The sequence below is a fragment of the Mustela lutreola genome, chromosome 11 (assembly GCF_030435805.1).
Source record: "Mustela lutreola isolate mMusLut2 chromosome 11, mMusLut2.pri, whole genome shotgun sequence".
Lineage (NCBI taxonomy): Eukaryota > Metazoa > Chordata > Mammalia > Carnivora > Mustelidae > Mustela > Mustela lutreola.
The window spans coordinates 56,208,896-56,233,737 of NC_081300.1; the positions used below are offsets into that span (position 1 = coordinate 56,208,896).

Here is a 24,842-nt window from a genome sequence, read left to right on the forward strand (position 1 = left end):
TAGACAGGTCTTCTCTAGGTATGACACGTAAGTGCAGTCATACAGTGTTTGTCCTCCTGTTTGCTCTATTTTGCCTAGCATGTTTGCAAGGTTCACCTGTGTTATTGCAGGTGCCAGAATCTGCTTTCTTTTGAAGGCAGGACTATCTTCCATTCTACTTATGTACCATCGCCATTTATCCATTTACTTTCGGCAGACACAGGTTGCTTCCATCTTTTGGCTACTGTGAGTAGTGCTGCTCTGAATAGGGGTGTGCAGAGATCTTGAATTCCTGCTCTTGGTTCCTTTGGGGGTATATGTCTAGCAGTGGAATTGCCAGATTGTGTGGAAATTCTAGGTTTAACTTCTGCAGGAACCACCATGCTGTCCTCCACAGCACCTGTACCATTTTACGTCCCCATAAGCACGCACTTATGTATGTGTCTGTAGAGAGATTCCTATATATGTTCATAGTATATGAACACAGCGAGGCACAGTGGTTTTGTTTCTCCACACCCTCACCAACCCTCATTATATCCCAGATTTCTTTTAGTAATAGTCATGTTCATGGGTGTGAAGCGGGAGCTCCCTGTGCTTTCAATTTTCCAATTTCCCTAACAATTAAATGTTCTGCTGGTTGTCTTAACTCTGAAAGTCCTGTGCCTCAAACTGGAAATCCTCAGCTTCTTCTATGGAGAAATTCTATCAGAAGGAGTAGATTTTCATAGAATTGTCAAGGCCTAAGAGAATGGTGACAATCATTAGAGTCAAGATCCATTGGGGTGCCTGGGTGGCTCAGTGGGTTAAGCCTCTGCCTTTGGCTCAGGTCATGATCCTGGGGTCCTGGGATGGAGCCCCACGTTAGGCTCTCTGCTCTGTGGGGAGCCTGCTTCCTTCCCTCTCTCTGGCTGCCTCTCTACTTGTAATCTCTCTGTCAAATAAATAAATAGAATCTTAAAAAAAAAAATCCATCAAATGTGCCTGCTATCCCTCCCCCAGAATGATTTCTTTAAAATGTTAAGTTTTCACAAAAGACCCCTGATGCAGTTCTCGGAGGTGGTGGGGGGGAGGTGCTGCCAATGAACGAGCTCCTAACTCACTTGGCAGTGAGCAGTAGTTCATTTTGTAGATCACCCCCATAACGTGTTAGCGTTACATGTGTTGGAATAACTCTTAAGTTTTGTTTTTCTTAAAACAAAATACCACACTCATTTAACTTTCATGCATTGCTTTTTAAAGAAAGATACTGCTAAATAGCTAACAGCATAAATTCAAAATTTTGTGAGTCAATGCCAGAATGAATAGGAGGCATTATTTTAAAGAAGTGAAAAATAAATCAAATCGGTCCTCTGGTAATGTGTTACTAAAGCAAACACTGTGTAGTTAAGTCCTTCTGCAAACCAGACGACATTTATGGACTTTCTGATAATACCATTTTTTCTCATTTCTTTAATTTATCTTTCATGTAACCAAACACAAAACATGGAGGCTACAAATGCCAGGATTTCAGTGGGGTCATCAACTAGAGAATTGAAGTCTTTAGCATTTGCCAACACAGAATGAAGCTGATAATTTGGTCCTAAAACCTCAGGAGCTGACCTATTAAGTTACACGAACACGTCTACAATATGATGTTGTTATAACTCCCAACGATATTAAGATCTGTCTACACTTTGACTTTAGAAATCTGTACTACAGAATTTACATTTTTACAGAAGTGAAACAAAGCAGTCAAAGGCTTGATTGGTGACTATCATCTTTTTCATCAAGCTGTGAACAAAAAAGCGGAGGGGAATGTTCGAGAACAAAGGGTGGATTTGCAGTGTAATTATTTAGTCAGAGTTTCAACTCTGCTGAGGCCTGGATGTGCAAGAGTGAGCAAGGCAAGCCGCAGGAAATGTTAACAGGCAAGGAAAATGAAAGAGAAGAAGAGGAGGAAGATGAAAAATACGCCTGCCGATCCCTACCTTCCTGGAGCGTATCTAGAATTAACGAGTAGTTGGATAATGGCTGGCTTGACAAGAAAACACACATATTCTGACAAGGGTAAAAAGTCATTGGAAGGTGTAGCCACACTCTAGATGTGAGTCTCGATAAGACCCAGGAGACAAAAAGGAAATGGTGGGGCGGGGTGGAGAGGCAAGATAACTTTATAAGGGAGATACCATCAGTATCAGATACAAAGTATACATTTAGTACTTAATGGATTAGCCTCCTTACTAGTGGGACCGCCAGCCTTGGGATCAAAGGAAATAGCCAGGATCACAGATCATGTGTTCTGGCCTAAATTATTTAACTGGAATTTAATGAAGTCTTTAGAGCCGAGTTTAGTTTATAGGAAATCTAACATGTTAACAATGAAACAATGAAACAATCCAGTAAATCTAGATCGTGGGATATTCTATAAGACGATTGGTCTACTCTATTTTAAAAGTCAATATCCTAAAAAAAAAAAAAAAAAAAAAAAAGTAGAGAGTAATTCAGATTAGAAGAGATTTAAGAAATCTAATGATCAGGTTTTTATGGATCCTGGTTTGAAAAAGAAAAAAAAAAAAGCTACAGAAGACATTGGTGGATAAATTGGGAAAATTCGATACAGGTGGTGAAGCAGTGGTTAGGAAATAGCTGTTAATTCTGTTGGGGCCACTAATGGCATGACGCCTCTTCAGGACAAATCTCTATTTTTTGAAGATACAAAAAATATTGTATGGGTACAATATCACAATGACTGCCATTCACCTGGAAACTGGGAAGATGAAACCAACATGCAAAATGCTTAACAATCTCTGAATCTTGGTGGGTATATGCATGCCCACTGAGATATGCTTCCTACCTATTAAAAAATGCCCACAATAGAAAGGCTCAATAAATAAACAAATCTGAAAGATATGCTCAGATATAAGCACAGTGCATTTTTTTAAAAACTGAAAGCATGCAAAAATTGTAAACCATATAAAAAGTAAAGACATTTCAGAGTACCAATTAGTTTATGTAATCTTCATTTAGAAGCATATCTAAAAATGCTAGAAATTACCTAAAGGTCTTTAACTATGCATATATGCCTATCTTTTTTTAAAAAAGATTTTATTTACTTATTTAACAGACAGAGATCACAAGTAGGCAGAGAGGCAGGCAGAGAGAGAGGAAGGGAAGCAGGCTCCCCATTGAGCAGAGAGCCCGATGTGGGGCTCGATCCCAGGACCCTGGGATCACGACCTGAACCAAAGGCAGAAGCATTAACCCACTGAGCCCACCCAGGTGCCCCATATGCCTATATTTGAAACATGCTTTCAAGACCTAAAACTGACATCCCCTGGAATTGCTCAAGTTGATTCTACACAATCTAAGGGGAAAGAGCTCCCCCTACTTCAGAGTGAAGTCAAATGTGACATACTGCAAGATAAGTGATAGCCTAACACGAATCTGAAATCTACATGGAAAATATCCAGCTGGGTATTTTGTCTCTAAACTCGTATCACACTCCTGATGGTGAAAATTGTTCTATTTATTCCCTTAAAAAGAGAAAATAAATAGAAAAAGAGATGGGAAAACCAAAATCTCCTACAGACACATTCTTGCCATTGAAAGAAAAACAAAGGCCAGGCCAAAAGGGAGGCTCTTTTCTCTTTTTCTTTAGGGAGATTTAAAAATATGAAGACATGATCTATTACTTCAAGACACATGGCTGAAAACAATTGAAAGTGTTATTTTACTTAAATAAATACTACAAACCTAAATGTGTGTGGAAGGAAAATCTCCCGAGCTTCACATTTTGCTACTTGGTTTACAGTTCTTATTAGAAATCAGAAGTTGATTGTATGTGAATATACAGAGCACCACTTTGTCTTCTACTTAGAATGCTGCACATTTTAAAAACTACCATTTCTTCGAAGAATTTTAATTATTCGCCATTAAATTCCCACAATTCTTATTTCAACCCTACAAGGCATATTTCAATATTTTTCTCTTCCAGCTTGTGTTTAGCATGATACTGATGAGTTCCAATGCAAGAGTAATTGAATGGAAATAAACAAGAACGTCAGGTGATGGCTTTTCTAAAGAACTCAAATGAGAAATGTTAATAGCTCCCAAATGTCTGCCAGCTCTCTTTTCATCCTACCCACTCAGATTTCTTTCTTTTTCCTTCCCTTTCCCAGAAATACTGGGACCATGGGGACCCACATCATATTTCTCTCCATTCTTCTATGTAGTTTGGAGGCAAAGCAAGAGGATACAGGTGTAGCCGGAGCCAATTATGCCTTGCCTTTGCCAGATTGTACTGAAGGTTTGCTCGCACAAGTACTGGACCACCCCAGCTCTCTCTCAGCCTCACAGATGCCATGACAGGGCAGACGCATGGCCAACAGTCTTAATGTTATCCCTTGGTTTCCTAGCCTTATTACTACATACGGCCTTTCGGCAATAACTTTGTACAGTGATAACAGCAAGATAGTAACCTCAAAAGGAACAGCGTGTGTGGTCCCCCCACCCCCGGGGTGTCTGAGGACATGTGACACACAGCTTGACAGAAAATCCTGAAGAGCAGCGTATGCTCCACTGACCCAGCTTCCAGGCAAACAATGTCACTCATCTCCCCACAGATGCCTGGGAATGAAAAATGTGACAAGAAACGATACCACAGACTACTTCTATACCTCACATGAATTCACCTGAAGGAAAAACAATCTGACCAGAAAGGAAACATGTTCAGCAGCAAACCAGACTTTCCTGAAGGTCGTCAGAAGAGTACAACTCAGCAACCCGGAGACATTCTTCAATGGTTCCACCAGACCTACCTGTCTTAGGTCCAGAGTGATCGTGACCCAGTGATATTCTCTCCCGTTTTGAATACTGGGACTTTGCCACCAGTTATTGGTCCCGTCGATTGCGTTGGATATTGGATGGCGTTCTGTGAAAAGAAAACAAACATGGGTTCCTCTCAGCTCTTGGTTTCAAGTTTTTGACTTCCCAACTGCAAGGCTAGTGGCAATGAAAAGTGGGGAAGGTGAACACAATGTTCGTGACTCCTAATAATAGAAGCCTTGCTCAAGTTGATTCTACACAACCTAAGGGGAAGCACCAATTCTCATTTTAAGAAGCACCAATTCTCAAGGGTCCTTCTGAATAGGAGTGACACTTGCCTTTGGGGTTGACACTGTTGGCATCACACATCTGGCACTGGGCGTTGCGCACGGGACGACCTGGCACATGCTCCACAAGCTTGCAGGACATCTCGGGCCCTTGCTCACCACAGGTCGCATTGGTGCTGATGTGGGCATTGCTGGCAAGGTTGAGAATGGCAGGAAACAGCCCTGAAAGTCAGGATCCACAAGATCAGCTCAGCTACTTGAAATCAAAAGAATCTCACACTTTGCAGGTGAACCAATAAGATTTTTAAGTCTATGCACTGAGCAAAGGGAGCCTTCCACAGAGCAGCATATATGGGTGGTTTCATTTCTATGAAACTCTAGGACAAGCAAAAGATATCCATGAGGAGACACTTAGAATGAGAGTTGCAGGGGGTGGGGATTGCCTGTGAGGGAATAGGAGGGGACTTTTGGGGGTTAATGTTACATTCTGTATCTCAACGAAGGTTTGGATTACACAGACATATGCTGTTATGAAAAAATCATAGAAGGCACAAATCTACAATTTGGGCAGATTTGAGTATTTCACAGTAGTGCATTTTACCTTGAAAACAAAAAAGAATTATAAGTAAATATCGACATTAATGCTTAAAAGTTTAGGAGCAAACTGTACTGATGTCTAAACTCACTTTGAAATGCATCCAAAAATAAGCCGGTTGATGGATACAGATGGGCTATGGATGGATGCATAGGTGGTGTGGGAAGAATGAAATGTTCATTGTAGGGTCCTGGTGTGATGAGAGATGTTTACTATACAATGCGTTCCACTTTTCTAATGGAAAATCTTCATAATAAAATGTTGGAGGGGGGCGCCAGGATGGCTCAGTGGGTTAACCTTCTGCCTTTGGCTTAGGTCATGATCCCAGGGTCCTGGAATCAAGACCTACATCAGGCTCCTTGCTCAGCTGGGAGTCTGCTTCTCCCTCATGCTCTCCCCTGCCCCTCTCCCCTGCTTGTGTGCGTGCTTTCTCTCTCTCCCTCTCTCTCAAAGAAGTAAAGAAAAAATTTTAAAATAAGAAGAAAATGTTGGGAAGATAGTTTTTTTGTTTGTTTGTTTGTTTGTTTTAAGATTTTATTTATTTATTTGACAGAGAGAGATCACAAGTAGGCAGAGAGGCAGGCAGAGAGAGAGGAGGAAGCAGGCTCCCCGCTGAGCAGAGAGCCCGATGCGGGACTCGATCCCAGGACCCTGAGATCATGACCTGAGCCGAAGGCAGAGGCTTTAACTCACTGAGCCACCCAGGTGCCCCCATGTCTTCAATTTTTATTTTTTAGATACTGCTTAATGTTTTCAATTATCTGTTCTATTACAAGTATTTTAATAATTGAAGTTACAAAATAAAAATTGTAATTTTTATAAGAGTTTCAAAAAACTTAGTATGTACTAAGTTATAAAAAACCTTAGTACATACAAATTTAAAAAACAACATTTTAGGTAGTCTTCCAAGGGCTTTCCACATTTAAGAGAACTACCCATTCATAGTGTCTTATCCGAGGAGAATGACACTTAGCCTCTCAACAGAAAATTGTTAGTGAATATTTGTGTTCTAGAGCATTATTCCTAACTGTAAAACACTGCACACACTTACACCAGATCCAATATTTAATATATAATATATAGTTGTCACTTTGAACTTAAGGTTGGTTATTTTTATCATATTCCTTTAAAGGGAATTCTTTAATTAAAAAGACTTTATGAAGAAACAGATGAATCATTATATATAATTATACAGCTCCCTAAAGGATAATTTTTATCAACCAGTAGTTAGACACTTATCTTTTCTATACTGACCTAGTTTCTAAAGTGACCTGTAATTCTTGGGAGTGGTACTTAGATGGCAGGAGGAGCTGATATTTATTGTTTGGTACTGAGGTAAAATACTAATTTTCTCCATCCTTTAGGAACACGCTATTCCAGTAAGCTGGTTCAAAGGTATCTTATGAGCCAATCATTTAAAATACAATATGGTTTTGAATGTTGGTGTTTTATCCCCATAATTAAAAAGATGTTTTTCTGGCTCTATAGGACATGTATTAGATTTGTAGTACAAACAACTCTGTCCATTCCCTTTGCACAGATTAGTCAAGCAAGAAGAGGAAACCAAGGTCATGGGACTTGATTTAGCAATGCATTTCTCTTTCAACAAATACTTTACATGGTAAGCTAACAAGTGTTCCCACCGCTTTACTCTCCTCCTGCAGGTGCTCCCCATCAAGGGAACTCCCCATTTCCTGCCCAAAGGTCCCGCCCACTCAGGAGAACCTCAATGGCCTTGAGCTACTGGGGGCAACCCGGAGTGATGAGGGCGCCTGCTTTCTGTTCTCAGAAGTCTCTGCCCTGAGTCACTGAGAAAAAGAAGCTCAACACTCATGAACATAAACGTAACATAATTTGGTCGAACAATATCTTAATCATAGTAATCAGCACTAGGTAGGTGTTTGTACTAAGTAGGCTTTAAAGAACTTCTACATGTCTTTACCTTGCTGCTATCCCAAATAGATTTCTAATAAAAAGAAAAATAAATTCCTTCATTAACATGGTTGAGTAGAAAAACCTTTAAATAGCTAATGTCATAAAAATAACCTGGCTGTCTTTCACTAAAATTGAATCTTTCTTCTCAGATAAGCCAGTATTTGGGAAAAAAAAAAAATTCACTAAACATTCTTCCTTACATAATACATTTATTTTCACTTCACCGTTATAGAATAATCACAGTTCCCTGTTGCATATGGACCGTATCTGCTACAAGATGAAAGAAAGGTAGAAACGCACACCAGAAAAAGCATGTGTTAAAAATAATCTTTTTTTTTTTTTTTTAAAGCCCTTCAGTTTGCTGAATCATTTTAAAGACCACGGAAATATTTCAATAAAGGGAAACTATTGGAGCTTCAAGTTAGAGGAGGGATAGGAAATCAAAGGGTAGGAAAGGGCATTGGGATCAAGAACCCAGCAAGAACAAACGTTTGATTTTATCCATAAAAATCAAAGGCAAAGGAGGGATACATGTGTGGCACAGTTTTCCCACCGCCTGGCCGTGCGCTTAGTAAATCAGACTATACATTTTTTGGTTGAGAGATATTATTTACTGTTGTTAGTGCCCACTGTTACACGAATCTGTGTTTTTCCCTCACTCAGGACCCACAGTGGAATCATTTCTCTAGGCTCGTATTTAGCCAGTAGCTAGAAACTTCATGAGGCCAAACTCCACTGAGCATGAAATAAATTCCTTCTCATTCACCAGCAGTTTTTTTTTTTTTTTTTTAAATCCCCTTTCTTCACAGCCTGAGAACATTTGGCCTTCCTAAATGCATTTCAAGACCATGTAAATCTACCGGAAATTCCCTTATTAATATGAGGTTAAAAAAAAACAACTACTACCATAGAGCTGGTAGCCAACAATGTTACTATACATAATTACCAAAGTTTTCATCTGAGAGACGTCTGGATTGTTCAAGAATTCATTTCTAGAGATTTCTACATGCTTTTTCCCTTCAGGTAAAAATATTTTTTTGCCTTTAAACTTAAAACTGGAGTATCTAAAATGTAGAGTAGCCCTAAAGCCAACTGTAACAACTTTTTCATCAATATTTCTCAAATGATTTAGAAGCACTGGTTGAGGGCCTCGATGCATTTGTGTGTAAGAGAAGCATGAGGTTTGTTAATGAAGGGTTGTTTTTGTTTTTGTTTTTGTTTCTGTTGGGGGGGGGAACATTTTTGAGTTCTATAAAGTGTTAGTATGTAATGACATACTAACCCATACTCAGAATCAATGTGATATTCTGAAAAGAAAATGATTTGCAATTCTTAGCTAAGGGATCTATGGCTATATTTGCAGATCACTTTACTCCCCAGAATAGAATTAAAAATGAGGACCGTTTGAGGGGTGCCTGGATGGCTCAGTGGGTTAAAGCCTCTGCCTTCGGCTCAGGTCATGTTCCCAGGGTCTTGCTTGGGATTGAGCCCCGCATCAGGCTCTTTTGCTCAAAGGGGAGCCTGCTTCCTCCTCTCTCTCTGCCTGACTCTCTGCTTACTTGTGATCTCTGTCTGTCAAATAAATAAGTAAAATCTTTAAAAAAAAAAATGATGACTGATTTATAGGGCTGAATAACCAAAGTGGCTTCTGCTGTTGGGAGGTTTTATTTCAAAAAACAATCAAAGCCACTCATTCAATCATGGAGAAATTTAGAAAAATTGGAATGTAAATTTCTGAATGAAGAAGTCTGTGATTTTTTTTAAAAAAAGCATTCAAATCCATTTTGTTCTCCATTTACCCACTTCTCACTCGCTTAACCCTGTTTACCCAACTAAACATCTGTACAGGCATCAGAGAAGGCTATTATCCGAAATAAACTACCCTGTTTGCCAGCACTCTCTTAGAAGCATGGTAGTCCTCTAGGTGAACAAGAAAAATAATACCTCTAACAACTACAAAAACCCTGGAAAAACCCTGGAAGCATCTGACACTATTCCAGGAGAACAACATCAAGGTATTCTAATAACGTAATATTCTAAGTTAGTAGCATTAAAGTATTCTAATGACTTGAATTTTAGGAAGATAACATGAATTCCTACTCAGTAACGTAGCCACATGAGTCCGAAAAAGCAGATGAGAATATTTAAGTTCAATAAACTTTTAGTGAGAATCTCTTATGTTCCGAGCACTGTGCCGCGCCCCTCCCTGAGATGCCAGGATGAATGAGCTGCGCTGTTCCTAACCCTAGAGCTCCCACAGTCCAAAGCGAAAGAGAAGCATCTACTCGCAGATTCTAGTAAGCATAATATTTAAAATGCAACAATATTTTAAAATATACTCAGGGAGAGAATCTGGAAAAAGACACGTAAATTAGGGACAACCCAGGCAGACAGGACCGTGTGTACTCAGGCAAAGGCGGGTTTAAAAATCCTTCCAGGGCCGGGCTTGTTGGTCTTCAGATCAGTTTCAATTTCCTTGCCTTTGCACATTTCATGTAATCTTTCATGCCCTACTCACCCTTCCAGCGAAGCCCTGGTCTTTCCTGAATCCCAGGCTAATATAAATGTTCTTCTTTCGTCCTGCCCTTCCTCAGCATGCCCATCTGCTCTTCCCATTTATGCCAGCTCCCTGCCCCCTCCCACGGTTCTCCCCTCAGTATCCTTCTCTGAAAACTAAAGACAACTCTGATCAGTCTGTGAACTACTTCGGGGGCAGAGCCATATCTTCCTTGCCCGAAGTTAGCATCTGGCTCATGTGGATGCCCAATAAAGCCTGAATGGAAGAACAGGTAAACGAATGAAGGAATGTCCCATGGCTCCTGGATTACTACCGAGTGTACAGAACCAAGCACCTAAATCTAGACTCTTCTCCTGGTTCCACACTGACTATGTGTCTTCAGTCAAATCAACCTCTCAGAGCCTCTACTTCTTCACCTATTAAGGAAGTATTTTTAAGAGCCTTTTTTTTTTTTTTTCTAAATTACTGTGATTCTGAAATTTTACCTTAATAGACTATCAGGTAAATTTGTTTACCATTCTCTCTCCCAATATCTGGAAAATGAAGTAAGAAAAACTCATAACCATTCAATGAACAAAAAGGCAAAGAAAAGTAATTTGCTAACTCTTTTATCTTTCTGGATGAGAGAACCAAATAGAAATATAAAGTGACTTCTTCCTTCCCTCCCTCATTCTCTATTTCTTCCTCCCTAACTTCTCTCCTTCTCTCCCTCCTGCCAACCCACCTGTCTGCCTTCCTCTTTCTCTTCTTTCCTCTTTCCTTCTTTCTTTTGTTTCTTTGGGAGTCACTCCTCAGAGCTTCTGGTTCTCAAGAGGAGTAGGAGAGAAACAAAGGATGTTGCATACAACATTCATCACAAGCCAGAGAACCCTCAGAGGCTGGCTTTGCTTCTCATCTATGCCTATAGCAATAGCACTTCCTTGACTCTTGCCCATCCCCCAGTGGATAAATCTACATCATGTGGAATTCTTCCAAAACAGTAAGTTCTACTTAATATAGCATAGTTAATGGGCAGTTAAGCATCTGACTCTTGATTTGGGCTTAGGTCATTCATGGTCTTGGGGTCATGGGATTGAATCTCATTTCAGGCTCGGAACTGGGCATGGAGCCTGTTTAAGATTCTCTCTGCCCCTAAATAAGGATGGGACGTCTAGTTGGCTCAGTTGGTTAAACCCCCAACTCTTCATTTCAGCTCAGGTCATTTTATCTCAGAGTCCTGGGATCGAGCCCTGTGTGGGGCTTCACGTTCAGCAGGAAATCTGCTTGAGGATTCTCTACCTCTCCCTGTGCCCCTCCCCCAACACTGCGTGCTCTCTCCCTCTCTCTAAAAATAAATAAATAAGTCTTTAAAAACTATAGAGCATATTTAATGGCAACTGTATACATGACCAGGTTTAAAATGAAAATAAACATTCTAATCAAGTGTTTTCTATGAATTCTATTAAAATGTCAAGTCTACTACAGTCACCAGTGCTTATGAAAAGTCAGGGCTGGGTGAGGACTAAGAACATGAGTCATACAGCCGTAGACGTGAATTACAAGTCTACCAGTTGTCAGCTGTGTGGCCAAGGCTGAGTGGCTTTACTTCTCAGTCTCACTTACGCCACGAGAAGAACAGTGCCTAAGCACTTTTGTGAGCATTAAATTATGCGTAAAAGCCTCAATATAATGTATTAAGACCTCAGTAATTAGTTGTTATTATTATTATTTTCATATTATAAGTGGATGCCACTAATATCAATTTCCTCAAATATAATTAGATTTACATGGTTATATTTCATGTATTTGAGTCTCTGTTTCTCTGATTAAATTTTAGATGAAGAACCACATTTGCATTTAAAGGCCATTTAAGAGTCTAGAAAGTATCTTCCTTTCAGTAGAAGAGACACCCTCAGCCCAGAGTGATGTGCTTCAGTAGGGAGGCCTGGAGGAAACCCAGACCCTCCAGCGCAGGGACTCACTGAGCGGAAGGCTGACCAGGACTGTTCACTTTGGTCACACCTGACCCCCTTCCCTCCTGCCCTGCCTCTTCCCTCTCTTCTTTTCTGATTGTTCTTTCTGACGTTGCCTTTGCAACGCGGTGTGCTTATAAATCCCTGTAATTTAGGTGCCCGTTTGTAAATTGCAATCTTCTCTCATTATCCTATAAGGTGACAAGGGAAGACATCTTGGGGGAGGTGACATTTGAACAGTCACACCAAAAATGAAGAGTTGACCATGCAAGGGCAGCACGGCATTTTAATATATTCAGTTTTCTTTTTAGCATAATTTTTATTCACTTAAAAACATACCAAGAATGGGTCTGTGAGCTTTGTCAAAGGGGCCCCTTGGTTACCAAAGGTCGAGAATCCAAGAATAGAAATTGTTCAGACTAAAGATTTGAGACTCAGGAGCTGACAGCATAGAGAAGAGAACTGTTGGTCTCCCTTCTCCCCACCTCTGCTTCTGGGAATCTAGTTCATCCCTGTACAAAGGCAGCCAGCAGGCCCTTGACCTCTTGATCCAGGTGGGTCTTGAAGGGGTGTGAGAGGGGCCACGGCCAGGTCAAGAGTTCATGTCCTGCTTAGGTGAAGTCTCAAGTGATCTGGCTGGTGGGGACAGGGGCAGCGGTGCAGCTCAGAGGCACTGAGTGAAAAGGAGCCCTTAATGTCACCCAGGTTGCTTGGGCCAAAAGGTGAGATGCCTTGAGGAGCCTAAAGGAAACTTCCGTGACATCTTTATCTCCTCCCTCCAAGGGAAGAAAATCACCCTCAGAGAGTTATGCTGTGATTTCTTACATGCGGAGCTGATCTCCGGAGCTCACTCACATCGAGGCTGACCTTTAAGGACACGATCATAAATGTGGGGGACTGTGGGCGTAGGTGAAAGACACGAGGAAAGACTGAGGAGGGGTTAAGTTGGAAGCAGTTACAGTGGCACGTCCCTAATCCAAAAATCTGTTCAGGAGGCTGCTTACAAGTTGTGGCAAAATGCATCTTACCTCAATTTTTTTTTTTTTTTTTTAGAAAACAACACCAATATACCTATATATTATGAATTAGGTATACATGAAAAATAAGCATAAAGGAAACTATTTTCCCACTTTTACTTCTGACTGACCAACAACAGACAGCGGCTCTTTGCAGCAACGGGAAGGTACTACTGTGCCCTTCCAGGGAGAAACCTGCAAACGCGGATCCTTACAGGAATGCACCATTTAAACTGACTCTATCTCAAGTCATTTGTTACAAACTAAAAATCATTTTAATCACTCGGAGTGAACATGTTTTATATATCAAATACCATCATCCTCAGAATGTTCAAATAATACACGATCAAGGCTCACGTTGAAATATGCAAAATATGCAAAAAACTTGCTTAGTGTTAAACAGGACTTGTGTTTCCAATGAGAATTTTTCGCAAGTAACCAGTGAGTTATTTTATTTCTCAAACATCTAACACTAGGGAACGCTTTTAAATGAAGACAACTTGGGGTCCTTTCAGCTCAAGACGGAAGCGGGGCACCAGGGAGAGAAAGGCTCCAGCCCACCACTCCTTCTACCTCAAAAGCAAATACTTGGGCGGGGGGGGGAGGACCTGAGTAGCTCAGTGGGTTACGGTCTCTGCCTTTGGCTCAGGTCATGATCCCAGGGTCCTGGGATCGAGCCCCACATGGGGCTTTCTGCTCAGCAGGGAGCCTGCTTCCCTTCCTCTCCCTCTGCCTGTGTCTCTGCTGACTTGTGATCTCTGTCTTTCAAATAAATAAATAAAATCTTAAAAAAAAAAAAGCAAATACTTGGGTTTTTGGACTAAACCAATTTAATCATTGATGGGTGTTAGTAAAAGAAATGCTGTAAGATAATCTAGAGATTCAAAGGCCTTTCCAGCATGGCGGGGGGGTGGGCAGCGAGGGGAAAGAGTGGGGAGAAGGAGAGAGAAAGAAAGAAAGATCATAGGTAATCAGTGAAGGAAAAGTCAAATCCAAACTCCCAGGAGTTTGACATTTAACAGGGCTGACTTTTTTTTTTGATCTCACGTGGGAAGATGAAGAGAAGTTTAATCTCATAAAAACCAAGGGGGTTGTGAGCCAAAGACCTTCACAGCGTTTTGCTGAGTTCCATTTCCATAGCAATGGACTTAAGGTGCCCTTGACAAAGACAGAGGTTTTCACTGTAAGATGAATAAGGGGAATGAACCAGCTAGCCACAAATATTGTCAGGCTCTGCCTACTCCTCCCACAAGGCTCGTTTAAGGCTTACATTCCGTGACACCGTGGGTTTTGATTCAGCACAAAAGTTTAGTTGCGGAGACAAAAACTATGATTCATTCATCAGGAAGTATTTTTCTTTTTTGTTGCCAAGGGCGACAATTTAAACACCCTATCTGTGGAAAACATTATTGCATTTAGACAAAATACCAAAGCTCCTCAAGGCACACACACGTATTTTGAAAATTTCCTATCATTCCCACTGCCCTGGAAAGGCACTACCCCTCCGCTCTCCTTCCGGATCCTTCCAGGAGCGAACGAACTTGAAGGAAAATCAAAAAGCAAATATGGCTTTTAAGTGGAATACTGACAGCCTGCTGAAATAAACTGCAGTCATATTATACTTTGCTTGTGTCATGTATAATATGTACAATGTTTATATCATTTGTTTAAATACCTGAAAACATCCATTAATTCAACATTTCTCTAACCGGCCAAATACTTCCAAAAACCATCAAAATTTCTGCAAACGCTTCAAGGTCTTAGTTATATTTTCCTCTTTCTTCTGCCTGTGCTTTATTATATAGATTTTCCTTGCTTCTGCTTTAAAACTTCGGCATCCCTGTTGAGGAATGTGCCCATGGCCGTGTCAAGGGTACAAACCAGTGGCCTCACCCTTGGTTTAATGCTTTGTTGAAACCATCCTCAAAGTTTCCCATAATTTAAACAGAGGGCCCGCTATTTTCATTTTGCATTAGGTCTTCGTGTACCCAGTAGTAGCTTCAGTCCAGGACTGCCTTCCCTAGTGCCCACGTCCCTCTGGTCACATCATTCGGCATTCAAGTCACCACCTGTAACTGAACACCAGTACGATAACCCCAAAGTGGCCAGACCCCCCAGATCACAGCTCCTCTTACTTCCACACATTCCTACATGAACATCTTCCAAACAAAGAAATCATTGGCGGTATCGCCCACCTTGAAGACCAGCCGTAGACAAATACATTTAACCACGATAGTAAACACTCCAATCAGGACACAGACTTAAATGATCTCAGTGACATTCTCACTGGGATTGATAACACTGTGTTTTCTCAGTTTCCGTACCATTGTTTGTTTCTGAATTCAGGCTACCTCTTTCAATGGATGTATACATTGAATGCAATCATTCCTCTATTTTTTTTTTTTTTCCAAAAAGCTGTTACGATGCCGAGTCTGTATATGAGAATTTCCTTCCCTGTCTTTCCCGTTCCTTGTCTCACATCCGCTCTTCTTCACTCAATTTCAGCCTTTCCTTTAACTCGCTCAAAATACCCTTTTCAAGGGCATCGACTCCCATGTTGTCCAATCCAACCTGCAATTCATGTTCAGTTTACTTGACCTTGCAAGAGCTTCTATCAAAACTGACCTTTCTCTTTTCCTTAAATCCTACTTTCTTTTGGCTTCTATCCTATTACAGACCCTCAGTTCTCCCTCTGTCACAGGAACTGGGTCCCTCTTTGCTGGTTGTCCTAGACTTCCGCCGCAGCAACCGATTTCCTATGGAAAGCCCAAGATGGCCCCGGTGTATCCTCTTGGGGAAAAGGGTGAAGAAGTGTACTTTCCCAAACAGTAATCTTGAAAACAAGAGAAGCCACCTAAAGTATATTGAACTGAAGGCAGAACACTTGGCTTTTCTACTTTGTGTACTCAGTGCTTCCTTGTTCAATACTATTAAACCTGATTTAGATATGATATTAAAAAGGCATCACATGTATGGGACATGAATACATGGGCTCATGGAATTAGCGGAATCCCAGCATGGCTGAAATAAAACAAGCAGACGTATAACAGGGACAAATGCAGGACCCTCCACATTTCCCCCCAAATCCATCGGCAAACAGAGCCTAACCTTGGGGAAGGTAGAAAAGATATTAGGGTCCCTTGGGGTAGGTAGACATAATATGAAAACAGTACTATGAAAAAAGCTATCCTGATCCAAGGCTGAATTAGTAATGTCATGCTATTAAAGACAGAAGCTGACCATTAGCATCCACAAATTTGATCATTATAATTTAGCTATGCCAAGATATTCGAAAGCCATTCTGCACTCAACTGTTGAGAATCACGGTAGCGTTTCAACTTTGCCATGCACAGATTGCCTGGCCATTTTGTTAAAAACACAGATTCTGACTGCAGATCTGAGGCGGGGCTGGGCTGCTTCATGGCACAGCATCTCCCAGGAGCTGCCATTTTGGATTCGAAAGATTAAATGAACTCTTGGGTTGTTTCTAGCTCGAATGCCCTGAGGCTGGCTAATTCAGCCAAGCCTTGGCAGAAAGATCAGCAGACTGATTAGTAAGATCACACCTCCCCCAGTACTTTTCGGTCACTGTTTAACCAGAACTCCAAACTCCCCATCCTCCATGTTAGTCTTAGGGACCCTGGGCAACTATTTCCAGAGGGAATGGGGTACTTCAGTGAAACAGAGGCTTTTTTTGGCTTACCGTAGAGAGGAGGGAAATCTTCAAGAGTTCCAAAATTAAAGACATGATAGGGCAACAAGGTCAACCGAGCATAAACCAGGGAAATCTGCTAAACCACCCCGGTGGTTTGATTCCTCTGCTCTATTCCATTCGAATGATGCTGCCGCTGGCCTGTAGCTCAGTCACAGTGAAAATGATGTTGTTGAAGACACGGTGAAATGCTTACAACATAATGTTAAAATTTAAAAGAAGCCTATTTATTTAGGGCAAGCTAATTCTGATGAAGAGTCACACTTTAAGCCTGAGTGCCACAGGCTGTTAATATTCTAACCAGGTATCTTTTCAGAGAGGCCTGTGAGGAAGGGTTTGCACAAGTTGGGGAGAGATGGATTGGAGAGGGCCGCGTGACGGCGCTTCCTTGGCTGCCTCGGAATCTTGCCTTTGAGCTTCCAGGAGAGGGTCTAGGTGATAGAAGGAGAAGGAAAACTTTGCAAAATGCCTCGGAAGGCAAAAGCCGGGCCTTCACAGAAGGTGGGGCCAGCTCTCTAGTCTGGTAAAGAAAACAGCTGGAAAAAAGTGGGGAAGGCCAAGGAGACAGAGTTCATTACCACAGTAGTACCCCTGAGGCTCTTTCTTTTTTGTCTTATTAAAAGAGGATTTTTAATATTATTATCCTTTTATTTTTTAAGTTCTTCTCTATATTTATATGCTATTATGATAATCTAGGCAAGGCAAGTTTATTTGATTTCCACATGTTAGTAATGAAGAAATCAGAACCCAGGCGGAACCACATTAACAGATTACTCTCAAATAAATCACACTGACATAAATCCTCCATAGCCCATTTTGTTTAGAACAAACCAATAAAAGCCCAACAGTCCATCTTTACTACACTCTCCACACCAGTGTGCGCACATCGCCCATTCTATGTTTTTTGGTTTGAGTTCAAGTTGCAGGTTCCTCCAGAGGGTTTTCTCCTTCCCCTTCCCGCACCTCAGCACAGACCTCCCTCTGTGTTTCCCCGGCTCCTCTGGCTCTTGCTCCGAAGAAGTTGGCAAGTGTAGGGGCCTCATTTGTTCCCAGGAGAATGTCAGCCCTTCTTCCAACTTCTGGGGCCACGATCCCAGGCTGCCAACACAGCAATTCTTTAAATGCGGTGTTCATTTCCTCGTGGGGACTGAATTTCCCACAGAGTTCCCTTTTACTTGCTTGTGCTGACAAGTCAGACTGAGGATGTCCACTGAGGTCTGAGTCACGATGAACGTCTACTTAAGCATGAGTGGTAACTAGCATAATATCGGAAATTTACTTTAAGATACTTCAGTATAAAGTGTGATAGTTGTGTGTGTGCACGCGTGTGTGTCTCAGGTGAAACTACCGAGATGCCACTAGTGTTAAAACTGGTGAGATACCTCCCAGGGGCAATCAGCTGGTACTCCAGTCAGGATCACTGGCCACATTCCAGAGACGCCCCCCATACTGTCTGTTCTCTGTCTCTGTCAACACGGGCACTTTGCTAATTAGCAGGGTGAGTATCAGAAATCTGTTATTAGGAAGTCAGTGGGCTGTTAATGGCATGATAATAGGACTCTCACCAGAGAAATTCATGGTGGTCAAGGTACCCATATACGTTAAAGTTATCTTAGAGAGACTTCTGGCTCCAGCATGGAAAAGAGGTTGAGAAACCCTCCCCTGGGAAAAAAAAAAATATGGAATTGGACAAAACAGCTGTTTTAAGAATAACCATTTCAGGACTCTGAAATCAGCCAAAGACCAATGAAAAATGAGACGATGTTCTTTACTATTCCCTATACAAAGCTGCCAGGGTTTCAGGTAAGACCAGGGGGTGACCTGCCTCACCCTCACCCAGCTCCTCGCCGTCTAGGCAGTTTCTCAAAGCAGGGCAAGCATGGCCATCAGAAGCTTCAGGGATGGGGTCTGACCGCAGGCTCCCCTTGGAATGGAAAAGTGGAAGCACAGTGATCTTGTTGTAAAAGTTGTAAATTCAGTAGAAAACGAATAAATGAATAAATGAATGGGTATCGTTTAAGGCCCTCCCGGCCTAAGGTTGCAGTCCCAGAGGGCAAGCTACAGACAGCTGGACCAGCCAAACACATTAACAGCAATGTCCTGGAAACATGAGCATCAAAGAAGGGCATGGCCAGCTCTCCATAGGTCCCTGGGAGTGTGTGTGTGTGTGTGTGTGTGTGTATGCGCACGTGTGTGTTTTTAATTGGAAAAGAGGAAAACACTTAAGAATTCAGCAAAAAAATTAAGACCAACACATTGAAAACTACAAAACACCTCTGAGAGAAATGAAAAAAGACCTAAATGAATAAAGTGATATATTTTTCCTTTGGAAGGAAGGAAAAGTGCTATTAGACAGCAATTCTCCCCACACTGTTTACAGATTTAGTCTCCGCCCTATCAAAAGCTCAGTTAGCATCTTTTGTAGAAATTGACAAGCTGATACTTAATGGAAATACAAGGGGCCTGAAACTGTCAAAGAAATTTAGAGAAAAGTAACCAAAATTGAATGTCTTAAACTACAAATTTTAAAACTTACTCTAAAACCTAAGGATTCCTGACAGCATGGTATTTGCATGAGAAAATACACATGAATCAATGGAAGAAAATAGAATCCAGAAATATACATTTACGGCAAAGTGATTTTTGGCAAAATGCCAAGGGGCTTTTGTCTTTCCAACACATGTTTGGGACTATTGGATATCCACATGCAAAAACTGAATTTAGATCTTGCCTCCTCACCAAGCATAAAAGTTAACTCAAAATGGATCATAGAACTAAATGGAAGAGCTAAACTTGAAAACTTATAGAAGAAAATAGAGGATAGAGGAGAAAACCTTTGTGACCTTAGATTGGACAAAAATTCTTAACTATGACACCAAAAGAACAATCCATAAGAAGAAAAACAAATTGATAAAATGGACTTGGAAAAAAAAAAAAAAACTTTGGTGCCATGAAACACTGTTAAGAAAAATTTAGGGTGCCTGGCTGGTTTAGTCAGTAGAGCACCTAAGTTTGTATGTTTGAGCCCCACATTACTTAGAAGTAAAATCTTTTTTTTTTTTTTTTAAGATTTTCTTTATTTATTTGACAGAGAGATCACAAGTAGGCAGAGAGAGGGGGGAAGCAGGCTCCCTGCTGAGCAGAGAGCCAGATGCGGGGCTCTATCCCAGGACCCTGAGATCATGACCTGAGCAGAAAGCAGAGGCTTTAACCCACTGAGCCACCCAGGCATCCCTTAAAAATAAAATCTTAAAAAAAAAAAAAAAAGAAAATCTAAAGATAAGCCATAAACTGAGAGAAAATACTTCCAAATCACATTTCTGATAAAAGACTTATATCAAGAAAATATGAAGAACTCTTATAACTCACTATTCAAAAGACAGAAAAACCCAATAAAAAAACAGGAAAAATATTAGAATAGACTTTTTTAAAGATTTATTTATATTTATTTTAGAGAGAGAGTGCACGAGTTGGGGGGAAGGGGTAAAGGGAGAGGGGAAAGCAAACTCCCCACTGAGCAGGGAGCCTGATGACGGTCTGGACCCCAAGACCCTGAGCTCATGACCTGAGCCGAAACCAAGAGTTGAATACTTAAATGACTGAGCTACCCAGGTGCCCCTAGAATAAATATTTTTACCACAGAAGATAGATAAATAGCTAGTAAGCACATGAAATATGCTCAGTAAATTATAGGGAAATGGCAAGTTAAAACGCAAAATGCCACTTCACAGCCACTAAAATGACTACAATCAGGAAGACGGTCTGTGGTGTTGGTAAAGATGTAGGGTGACTGCAATGTTCATACACTGCTGGGAGAATGCAAAATTGCACAACCACTTTGGAAAAGAATCTCATAACCACTTAAAAAAAATTAATTCAAGGGGCTCCTGGGTGGCTCAGTCAGCTAAGTGTCTGATTCTAGATTTCAGTTCAGGTCATTATCTCACGGTCACAAGACTGAGCCCCGGGGTCTGGCTCTGTGCTCAAGACAGAGTCTGCTTCAGAGTTTCTCTCTCTCCCTCAGTCTTTCCCCTCCTCCCCATTCTCTTTGCACCACAAAATAAATAAATAAATAAAATCTTAAAAAAAAAAAAAAAGGTCAACACAAATTTATGATATGACCTATATTCCACTCTTGGGAATTTCACTCAAGAGAAATGAAACATGTCTCCAGGAAGACCTGAATGCAAATGTTGATAGCATTATTCCTAACAGACCCCATACGGAAACAAAAAAATTGTCCATCGACTCGTGACTGGCTTAAAAAAAAAAAAAAGGCTACATACACAAAGGAATCATCTTCAGCAATCAAGTATAACAAACTCCAGATACATGCCACAACCTAAATGAACCTAGAAAATATTATGTGAAGAGAGAGAAGACAGACACAAAAGAATACATATACTTCATGGCTCTATGCGTATGAAATTTCCAGAAAGGGCAAATGTAAAAGTGCCGAAAGCAGATGATTGGTTCGGGCTGAGGTGAGGATGGAGGCTGGGACTCAGTATAAATGAACGTGAGGAAGCCTTTCGAGGTCTTGGAAATATTCCACACCAGATTGTGGGGACGACTGTGCAACACTCTAAATTTACTAAAAACCATTGCACGATACACATCCGATTGGTAGGATTTTATGGTATGTAAATTATACCCCGATACAACTGTTCAAACACATTGGAGTTTCTCCTCACCCTTGCATTGTACAGGGTAAAAAATCATGCAGGCTGAGGCCTCCATTCTGAAGGATGGGGATACCACCTGGGGCTTGGTCCTTCAGATGTCTTGGATCCAGACAGTGTTTAAGGGTGTGTATTGCTTGACATTGATTCAATGGAGAAGTCTGAGCTCCCACAACGACAGAAGGCTGCAACTCGATCAAGTTCACTGCATATGGCCTATGACCAACCTTGGACCTGACTGCTAATTAAGGTACGTTAATAATGTGTAAGCTATGCACTTGGCATCATCTAGTGGGTTAGGTTGTCAGGGAGCAGTACACCATCATGTGCCTCGAGCTTCTCGGTAGGTATCATCATTCACCAAAAAAGTACCCAAGCATTTTGTATAACAAAATTGGCTTAGGTCAGTTGGTAACAGAAACCAAAGCGATGTTTATTTTCTTCCCTGGCTGATTCCTTCAAATATCATTTTGGAAATATTTTCCTATTCAACTTGAGATTATTTCCTTTACAGAAGACTGTCTTATGCCCAAATTTTCAGGGACGTTTGAGCACCTCAATGAGGCATATCTTAAGTCAGTCAATTCTAATAATGAAAAAGAAACCAACAAAGTTAGAAACCGCTAAAGACACAGGAGATGTTATGCTCATATTTCTAAGGAGAATAGGCCATTCTTTCATTCAGTAAAAAGTGATTTTTATCAAACAAAAATCCATCTGTGACATAAGTTCTGTATGCCTTTGTTCTGTTCCTGAGAAGAGAGGATGCCTTAGTTCAGAATGCCTGGAGGAGAGCAGCTGCTTTTCCACTTAAACAAAGTGCTCCAACGGCAGGCAGGTAGTGTTCCCTTAAAAAAAAAAAAAAAAAAAAAAAAAAAAACCCTCAACTATGAAAATATAACTACAAGAGCTAGTTAGCAAATGCCAACAAGGCTAAAGTCACGTACCATAGAGTATCCTGAAGTTACACCCTTTCCAAGGAACACCCACGGCAGAAGACATGTAGACGTGAATCCGAGTTCTCGTTCTGTTTAAGGCAATATTATTCTAATGCAACAAGTGGGAAGTATATTGGTGTTTGAGGCCTTCAGAAGCAAAAACCTCTCCCAGGTCAGAGCTGCGAACACACTTACTAGGATTCTCTGGGTCCTTCTCATGTTCCTTTGACTACAGGCACTGGAGGTGCAAAAACCACGGTCACCAGTATGTGGAACATTCTAGTAAGTACCTGCTGTGTGTGTGAATATGTTGCTACCTTGAGGTTCTTAGATGTTAGTGGTTCCAAATCCAGAAATAAGATGTTAAATAAAATCAGGCTTTTAGATCCATATTGAATATTTGCCACCAGCCATTATTTTAATGACAAAAATGTAATCTGTGTTTTCTTTGTGCTGAATTGTAGATGGGGAAAAAAAACCAAACCCAACAGATCAATAACTCTTCTAGTTGTTCAGCCCCTCCTGGTTCCCAGACTCTGTGGCTCTTCTCTCTCCATATTTGGGTGCTATCTATGAGCACGAAAAGCATCTGGACTTCTCATTTCCCACACTAGGTGGTCCCTGATCCTATGTTCTGGTTTAGAAAGAGAGTGAAGATTTTGGTCCCCAAAATGTTGATCCATCCTCTGCCCTTGTTTAATTACCTGGATTCTTCCTCATTCCCTGTCCCAGAATCCTGTCACCGGGCTTTCTTGATCTGGCAACCCATCCTTTCCCTGCTACTGCTTTCCAGGAGACGGTCCCTCTGCTCAGTGACTTCCCTGACCCCAGCTGCCTGTCTGCCCAATCCCTAAACCATGCCCACTGGATTCCTTTCTACTCCTGTTGCTTGTCTGCACTGGACCCTCCATTCATGCACCCAACTAGTATTCAAAGAATTGACACGAAATGCCAGGCCCTGTGCTGGTGATCAGAAGTAAGAACAAAGCTCTCTGCCCCCCAGGAGAGACAGGCAAGTAAACAGTTATGAAGCGCCGGGTGGCAGGTGTATAAACAAATTGCTGTGGCAACAAGCAGGTGGAAAACCTGAATGACGGGGGCCGGTGGGGGCATGTCAGAGAGGCCACAGAGTTGCCATGGACAGTGTATTCAAGGCTCACAGATGCGAGCCTCTGCGTCACACTGTGGGGAACCAGGTATCTCAGAATGGCCAAAGTAGGGTTGGCATTGGGAGAAGAAGCCATGGATGGGTCTAAGCACAGAGGGCCCTGGAAATTCTGCACACGGAGACTGAGAAGCCGTTCAACGGGGGTGGGTGACACTGGTCAGCTACATGGTCCCTAAATTCGCAGGGACTCTGGATACCAACAGCTTTCTGATCTCTTATTGGCCACATGAGACTTCAACTCAGCCCCTGCCGCTGGACTGGGGCTTCCTAGCCCTGAACTGGGGCCTGGGTCCAGACTCTGGTTCTGGCCAGTATGTGGTCAGTTAGGACAATACCTCTCCAGGTACCATGAACTGGGAGCTGGTCCGCAAGGTCAGTGCAGGGGTTGGGTCTGGCATGCAGCGTATGTGGGCTATGTGTGGAGGGAATGTGATTGGGGGGGCAGTGGGAGGTGCTGGGGATCGAGAGGGAAGAATGGCTTTTATTTGGGGAGGTGGATGTAGAAGGGAAATAATAAGCCAAACATGGTTGGGGGAGGGGGAGGTAACAACTTCTGAAGGAAGGCAGGAAAAGCAAGTGCACAGTGGATGATCAATTAAAGACAAGATCGGGGAAGGATAAGAGAAGTAGGTGGATAAGGACAGCTAGACTTTGTAGCCACCCGACCTGAGAAGATGAAGCTTGGATCTGGAGAGAAGGAGGTGGCCCAGATAAACCCAGAGGAAAGAGTATCTGTAGTTTGTCCATTTAGAGGGGCTGGGAGGGAGGGACATGCCTATATATAGAATGGATTTACGAAATTTTGGATGAATTATTTAAAGTATAAAAAAGTAATCCAATCAACCAACCACTCCACCCTACAAGGCCGGACCTTGTCCTCAGACAGGAGGGACTCTAAATGTCATATTTCATGAGGAGGGATTTTAACCAAAGAAGGGCCTTTATACACAGCAACGTCAGCAAACAGAGATGAAAACTGAGCTCGTGTAATCAGAATCTCGGCAGTTAATAAGCATCAGCTGAGCACTTACCAGTGACAAACGCCTGTCAAGGGACTCCTGGGACACAAAGAAGGGACCGTCTTTCTCCGAGCAATGTCAGTGACACGGGCCATGACAGCAGGGATCCCTCACAATTTTGAAGTGCTTGGTATCATCCCTGCTTCCCGGAGGAGTGGGAATCGCATGAAACAGACATGAGGCGAGCAAGGAGGGTGCTTGGATCCGAGGGCTTGGTATCTGCAAAAGGCATTAGCCT

The 24,842-nt window shown here is 41.7% G+C and overlaps 1 protein-coding gene across 1 annotated transcript in view; it reads right to left on the minus strand.

The window, feature by feature from the left end:
- LAMA1 (laminin subunit alpha 1) overlaps positions 1–24,842 on the minus strand; it is a 157,286-nt gene that overhangs the window by 122,484 nt on the left and 9,960 nt on the right. The window contains exons 2-3 of the mRNA XM_059139976.1: positions 5,121–5,291; positions 4,776–4,888 (exon numbers count right to left, since the gene is read on the minus strand). Coding sequence (XP_058995959.1) covers positions 4,776–4,888; positions 5,121–5,291 — 284 coding nt within the window. The remainder of the gene's footprint in view (positions 1–4,775; positions 4,889–5,120; positions 5,292–24,842) is intronic.